Below are 7,369 nucleotides of genomic sequence, written 5' to 3'. Positions count from 1 at the left end.
AAGAAAGGAAACAAAAAAACTAAATTTTAAAGCTTGATTAACGGTGCTTGCAAATGTGTGTGTGTGCGTGCCTGTCACACACATACACATGTACGCAGGCGCAGCAGGAATTCGTTTGTTTTGAGAGAGAGAGAGAGAGGCAAGCCACGCCCCCGCGCCGCAGAGCGCGTGCGAGAGCGACTACACCCGCCGGCGGGTTAGACTAAAGAGAGAGCAAGAGAGAGAGAGAGAGCGAGAGCGAGAGAGCGAGAGCGTGCATTAGCATTGAGCGCGCATGTGTGCAAAACAAAAGCTAAATGCTATGAAAATGCAAATGGCAGACAATGCGTAAAGATCAACTGCGAGTGCGAGCGAGACAGCGCATATAATTTAAAATAAAACAAGAAACTAAAACTAAAACTAAAACTAAAAAATTATTATCAATGTAAAATCGTATGTACTATAAAGAGTAAAATGCAAAAAACTAACAAAAAAAACAAGAAAAAACGTAATAAATACATTTACATAGATGTTGCAAAAACAAAAATGAAAAGAAAAAACCAAAAAAAAAAAACCATCACCAACTTTTGTCCATCAGAAATTTAGTTTATTTTTTTTTTAAACGGCTTAACACAAAATTCAGAGACATTACTTTTATCGGAAAAATATTTATATACATAGAGAGAGAGAGAGAACCCAAGCAGCCCACTGCTCTAATGTTGCTGGACGCCATCATTTGGTTACCCACACTATTCACCTACATATTGTTCCTGCTCATACTGATCATACTGTTCTTCATTGTCGCCTATGTTAGCCACAAGATCTACATATCCATCTATGACAATCTGCCCTTGCCGGCGGCGCCTGGCTCGCGCTACTCGAATCGTGTGCAATCGGCACGTTCCGAATCATTCGGCAATCAGATGAGCGCACGCTCCCTTTGGATACAGAATCGCTCCCAGATCTATGAATCATCAGTGGGTAAGTCGAGCAGATATACGAACATATACATATCAATATACATATATATAGCGAGGTATATTGAGCTAGTCTGCCTGCAGTCCGCATTACACTCACTGTGGAGGCCTGCTATCTGGTCAGCGTCGAGCTGGACATCTATAAGAATCCCAGCCAGCGTGGCATTAGTTTTATGTGCAACTGCAAGACGGACGTTGACAGGTGCGGCGCCGTCGTCCCCAGGGCGGCGTCCAGTGTGCGCGTGCTCAAGTACTACGATCATTTGTCCAGTGTGCCACGTCTTAAAGCTCTGCTGCGCAGCAATGAGCGCAAGAATATGCGCCTGGTGCTCGACGATGTCATCAAGGATGTGTGTAGCACAGATCCATTGCCGGCCTGCTCTGCGGCCATCAGTGAGAATTGAGACGTCGAGGCGAACAATTGAACGAGCCGCAAGCGTTGCCAACTGTGCGTGTGCGCGAGCGAGCGAACTAGCTATAGCAAAGCTCGGGCCAAAGTTCTTTGTGCGAGACAGTTCGATAGCGAGTGCGAGCGGGAGAGGGAGAGAGAGGGCCAGGGGCAGCTGTCCACAGTGGGCTCGCTTGCATTTTAAATTAGAGTCTCATCTTTTAATTGTTGTTCGATAGAACGTGTTTTACTCTTTATAATATTATATTGTGTCTTTATTTTTGTATGGATAAAATCAAATACATGTGCATATGCATGGTGGGCGTGGCGCTGTGGTCATGCCTTTAAGCTGAGTGTCTAGGAGATGTACATATATATATATATATAGAATATATATGTATATATGAGGGCTATTTTTAATCAGACAGGTTTCAGCTGTGGCTTTAATTAACGGTAAATTTTGATTTTGCTATTTGTTTTGTATTATATGAAGTTTTTTTGAAGTGAGAGTGAAATAAATTAGGTTCTGTTTTCTTTGTCGAGAAGAAAATCTCAGACGACACCGACTGCATAATACTCGTTCAAATCAATCATATGTGGGACGTAACATTTTTACTCTTTATATTAACTAATATTTCAAAAAATATTTTATATAATTTCATAAAAATGTTTATAATTCTCTGCAATTATTTACTTAAAAAAAAAAAAACAATTTGTCTATGTCTAAAAATTTATTTATCTTTGACTATAAAAAAGTGATTAAATATGTGGAATACTTAATCAAAATTCTCGCCGCTTCTTCGTCAAGTGGTAAACGTGCTCGAAAAGCCGCCTGACGATCGTATGTTGCCGTTTTTATTGTTGCTTTTCGACTTAAACAGACCAAAATTAGTGATATCTTATCGCATTTGGTGTCTATAAACGTTTTATCAGATAAGTCGCAACGTCTGGTCAAATAGCTTTCTCTGTTCCCCCACGAATGGCTACGCAATTTGCTTCCAATTTTATTGCTAGCTTTTATTCATTTAATAAAGCAAAGAATAATATATATATAGGTCTATATGTATATATAGTTATATATATATATGAACAAAAGTTGTAGATTTTATTGCTTGATTGGGCTGAATCTATAAATTTGTTGTGGCATTCAATGAATTGTTTGATATATAAAATGAATTTATAACTATACCCTGTGGCTGGGGAGCTGACTCGAAGCGGTATACTATACTATAAAAATCTAGCAATTTAGGGTAACATTATATAACAATGTTATTATAGATAAAATAGTTAACTAAATATCTTATCTCAAGCCTCTAACCTCTAGCAAGTCTATAATCTTACATCAATATATTTAGCTCTAATTATTAGTCTATAAGTCTTATGACCTTAAGTGCGGGTATTACCTGCCCATCATACCTACATTTTCAATAGATAAGAACAGTCATCACTTTTACTTCACCTATAAAGGTCGATGTTATATCTAAGAAATCTATTAAATGGGTATATATATTCTTATTCTGTTATGTGCGACTATATTATATACTATAGGTAGTCTAGGAATACTCTATATTCTGGAGCTAGCACTAATTGAGCAATGGAGCTCTTTATTAAACCTGAAGTGCATACAATTAATATAGTACTAGAATAGATCTATTGCATTTAGCAGTTTCTGGTTCAATTTTGATGAAGTTTTTGGGCAAAGTATTTGGAGGAGTATTTCAACTCCTATATCATTTTCAAGCCAAATTTCTATTGAATCTTGCGGTATTTAAACGTCGTTCATTTGTTGTATTGAACAAACATTAAATTATGGCTGACAACTAGACATATTTTTTGACTACTCAGCGATATACATATATGTCCCCAAGTAATGGATGTATCCAAAATTAGTATAGCTACAGATAGGTCCAATAGTCCAATGAATAAATGCAATTGAAAGGGATTAACTGCATGCTTTTTTATATATATACTGCTATAGCTCACTTAAGATCAGAGATCAACTAATAGACAAACACCTATATATATATATTTATATATCATATATATACTTAATCAAATGCAACAGATTTCTATGAAAGCTTTAGAGCTCAATGCAACGCATTTCCAGATACATATAGCGCTATATATAGATCACGCGTCCACTCTACATATATTTATAAATTTATATATATATATGTAGATAGATACAAATAAACATATATATAGAACCGAGTGCAGTATCCATTATAATTATACTGTAACGATAATGATATCTACAACAATGAAATTGCGCGCACTTTGTACAGAGTATCTGAGTGGCAAGTAACTCTCTCAGCCTAGAACTAATTCCAACTAGTTTTGTAGCTGAAAAAAAGAAATATAAAAATAAATTATATTTGTATGTATATATATGTCATACAGAAACCGGGTGTTTGGATGCGAAACACTTCAAACTGACCCTGGTTAATGTAAGAAGCGCGCGCTGCTCCCCCGCTGCCTCGGCCCAATCCATAAACAAGTTTAGATTTATCAGAATAGAGAATGAGAGCGAGCGAAAGAGCGGAGCGGAGCTGCGCTATGCTGAGTGAAACGCGTTATACGCGGCGTATACGTAACGACAAAGTTCTATACGAAGTTCGACACACGCGGGCCAGTTGAGGCGCAGGTGTCAATGCACACGGTACAGCAAGTCGGCAGCAGCAACAAATAAGTGAAATAAAAAAAGAAATATTTAAGTTCATATATATATATATATATATATATGCGCGTGTGTGTGTAAATGGGCGTATATATATAGACGTGTGTGCGACATTTAATTAGCATACGCGTTTCACTTCAGCTCGCTCTCGCTCTCGCCCTCTGCCTCTCTCTGTGTATCGCTGGTTCTCTGCTTGGCTTGTCTGGAAAACAAAAAAAAAAAAAAAAGAAGCAAAACAAAACAACCAAAAATTATCCAAATACAACACAAAAGTTATTTCTTGTTTTTTGGAAGAAACTCTTTCAACACAATGCTGGATCCCATATCGGACGCGCCGCTGGTGTTGGCCTATGCGTTTATGTCGCTGCTGGTGCTGATCGTGTGCTTTATTTTATTCAATGTGGTGCACAAGCTCTATCGCAGCATGGGCGCTGGTGATGGGGGCGTGTCGAGCTGTTCGCTCAAGACAGCTATGTTGGAGGTGGATGTCATGAAAACCGGTTAACAGACAGAAGCACAAACAACATTAATCACAAGAACAACAACAACAATCATCACGATGAACGCCGCTAAACGAGAATCTCGCTTGTGGATCAGATTAGCTGCAAACTTATTGTACATAAAAGATAGTTATTTAGTCTAGCTGTAAGCGTAGTACCTAAATATATATAAACACATATATTCCAGATGAGACGACGCGGATCTGTCTAGTCACTTAATTAGCCATAGCTTAAAATAATAGGTAAACGCATCGACATTGATATTGTAAATAAAATATAAACATCTATAAATATAAAACTTTGTGTGAATCAAGTGCAAAGCAATTCGTTGTTTGTGGCCTGATAGTTTCTTATCACCGATTTGCTATCTGTGCGTACAATCAATAATGGTTTTGGCATTTTTTGTGATTTTGATTGGTATGCGCATTAGTCATTGATTTATACATTAGTGTTTCTTTTTTATTATTTTAAAATAGCATGTTTCCATCTATAATTTAGCAGTTGTGTCTGCTTTAGTGGTTGCTGCTGCGGCTCTTGCCCATACTGCTGCTACTGCTACTGTTACTGCTGCTGCTGCTGCTGTTGCTGCTGTTTCCCTCATTTGCTCAATCCGTGGGATCGCTGTCAATGGAATTTGAATTTTGATTGTTGCTTGATTTTCTTGATTTCTTGTCTTGCTTACCCCGAATAGGTCTTGGGGTGCTGCGACGCCAAGTCCTCATCCTGACTGCCTAACGACTTTTTCACATACTGCAAAGATTTTCAAAAATTCCAATTATAATAAATATCTTTATGACATTTTGTTAAGCATTTACCATGGGATTTAGTATAATCTCCTCTTCCATTTTGTTGATTTGTTTAACCAAATCGAGCACCTGCGTTATGTTTGTTTGCACATTAAGAAACATGTCGGGCAAATTATATTGTTCTGGATCATCCTTGAAGAGCACCATGCCATCCTTTTGATTAATGCTGGCAAAAATTTCGCCCGATTTGATCTGACAGCACAGGAAATAGAGAATATGTATTTAAAGCATATACTAATAGATATAGAGAACGAACCATATTTAAGATGTAGCGCTCAGCTTCCGCTGCACTTGGCAATTGGACGCGACTGGCGACATCGCTCAGGGAAAGCGTGAGAAAAGTTTTCGTCAGACGTTGTATATTTCGCTTGTAAAGGGAAGTCGCAACCTGCTTGGCTAGGCCCATATTATTATCACGCGTAAATGCTTCACTGTATTTGAGTATTATAATGCGCAGCTCTTCGCTTGACGAATTGCCATACACATTGACCAGATCATGATAATGACTAGCCAGTGGTTTCATAAAACGTCCTATGACCTGTGCGTTCTTTGGTATATACGCTATCTGAAAAGGTATACGGTTAACATTATTGAATCACAATTGAATTGTAATAGCGATTGAGCGCTTCACCTTGCCCTCCACTATCAATGAAACCATTAGAAACTTTTTGTATGCCTCCAGCATAATGTGCGACATGGCCATCGCTGGCGTTGTGATGCACACCTCAAAGAAATAGAGAGCACGCTCATAGTTTTTAATAGCCGTGTAGATCATGCCGCCATAATAATAGTATAACAAAAAGTACTTTGCATCGTTGTTTGCATCCTAATTAGAGTAGACCAAATAGATTTAAGTTAGAATTAGCCACTCTCAAATATAATTGAAATGGTTTTTTACGAGCGTGTGCTGCGGCTGCTGTTGCTGTTGATTTTTGCACTCGGCTGCTACGGTGGAAATATCTGTTACATCCATATCCAAATAAGGCAGTATTAGATTAAAGTTTTTCGACTTTAGGCTCAGCTGGCAGAGATCGGCGTGTATGGGCGTTAGCTGTGTATCCATTTGTCGTATTTGCTCAATGGCCAGCGAGAGCACTTTAATGCCCAAAATGCTTAAATTCTGCTGCACCAAAAAGTCCGTAAACAAATGACAAGTCTCATAGACTAGAGAGTAGAGAGCAGACTTTAGAGATTGGAGAGGAGAGAGGGTTATATGTAGTTACATGGGCACACGGCGTAGCGCAGTTGGTCCACATTGCTGCGCTGCACAAATTCACGCATTAACTCTATAATTTGCATTGGTTCTGGATTTGCGGTCGCAACGCTGTGTAGCTTGCCGAGCAGCACGTAGAGGACGCCCAGCGTATGCTGTTGCATGTCCAGTGTTTCAAGCACATTGTCCAATATGCTCCAGTTGCGCACCAGCAGGGACAGCGATTCGGGCAACACATCCGCCAGCTCGCGATAACTGCCTGCATATAAGAAATGCATATACATGTATATATATATATATTTATCATCCTTTTATTGTGTGCAAAATTGCTTTCGCTGCCGGCACTTACCCGCTGCACTTAGCGTGCGCACCTGATTTACATAGTTTTCCAGTGCGCTCCCCATTTTTGTTTTTTATTTATGCAAATGTCTATGAAGTCCGAGACTATGGCCTTTCTACAGTTTTATCGCTAAGAACTAATAAATTAAATAAAATAAAATATTTCTTTACGCGTTCGCGTTTTTCCTGTTGACAGTGTGACCGTAAACTGCAATAGTTCATATGCCAAAACACTGGCTCGCTGTAGATACAATTCTGAAAGGGTGGCAACGTTTTTTTTTCAAAGAACCGAAGTTCTTTTCAGAGATGTGCGATAGTTTATATTGATATGAGCTTTTATTTAAATATGGTATTAACTATTAGTCTTTGGTAAAATAATATGTGCTAGTGTTGCATCACGTGGTATTAACAGTCAGTTAAATGCTGTTGTCAAACAGCTGAACCTTGCCAGTTCAGCCAGATGATTGAAACCGGTTTTTGGAATAATATA

At 38.5% G+C, this 7,369-nt stretch overlaps 3 protein-coding genes across 3 annotated transcripts; 2 read left to right on the top strand and 1 right to left on the bottom strand.

Moving 5' to 3' along the window:
- The first annotated feature begins 27 nt into the window (after positions 1 to 27).
- On the top strand, positions 28 to 1,639 carry LOC111592959. Its single transcript, XM_023305449.2, has 2 exons — positions 28 to 960; positions 1,041 to 1,639. The coding sequence occupies exons 1-2, from the start codon at positions 696 to 698 to the stop codon at positions 1,358 to 1,360; spliced, it is 585 nt and encodes a 194-aa protein (XP_023161217.1). The 5' UTR covers positions 28 to 695; the 3' UTR covers positions 1,361 to 1,639.
- A 2,440-nt stretch (positions 1,640 to 4,079) lies between these two features.
- On the top strand, positions 4,080 to 4,547 carry LOC111592954. Its single transcript, XM_023305442.2, has one exon. The coding sequence runs from the start codon at positions 4,332 to 4,334 to the stop codon at positions 4,524 to 4,526; it is 195 nt and encodes a 64-aa protein (XP_023161210.1). The 5' UTR covers positions 4,080 to 4,331; the 3' UTR covers positions 4,527 to 4,547.
- Positions 4,548 to 4,827: 280 nt separating this feature from the next.
- Positions 4,828 to 7,098, bottom strand: LOC111592953 (COP9 signalosome complex subunit 3). Its single transcript, XM_023305441.2, has 8 exons — positions 6,890 to 7,098; positions 6,551 to 6,799; positions 6,226 to 6,491; positions 5,959 to 6,153; positions 5,584 to 5,892; positions 5,337 to 5,519; positions 5,204 to 5,271; positions 4,828 to 5,142 (listed from the first exon to the last, which is right to left on the bottom strand). Exons 1-8 carry the CDS (start codon positions 6,942 to 6,944, stop codon positions 5,127 to 5,129), a joined length of 1,341 nt encoding a protein of 446 aa, XP_023161209.1. The 5' UTR covers positions 6,945 to 7,098; the 3' UTR covers positions 4,828 to 5,126.
- Between the last annotated feature and the right edge of the window lie 271 nt (positions 7,099 to 7,369).

Source organism: Drosophila hydei, unplaced genomic scaffold (assembly GCF_003285905.1).
Source record: "Drosophila hydei strain 15085-1641.00,03,60 unplaced genomic scaffold, DhydRS2 tig00000243-arrow-arrow-pilon, whole genome shotgun sequence".
In the NCBI taxonomy this organism is placed as follows: Eukaryota; Metazoa; Arthropoda; class Insecta; order Diptera; family Drosophilidae; genus Drosophila; species Drosophila hydei.
Note: the sequence above shows the minus strand (reverse complement) of the source record. Positions and strands in the feature narration are given on the sequence as shown.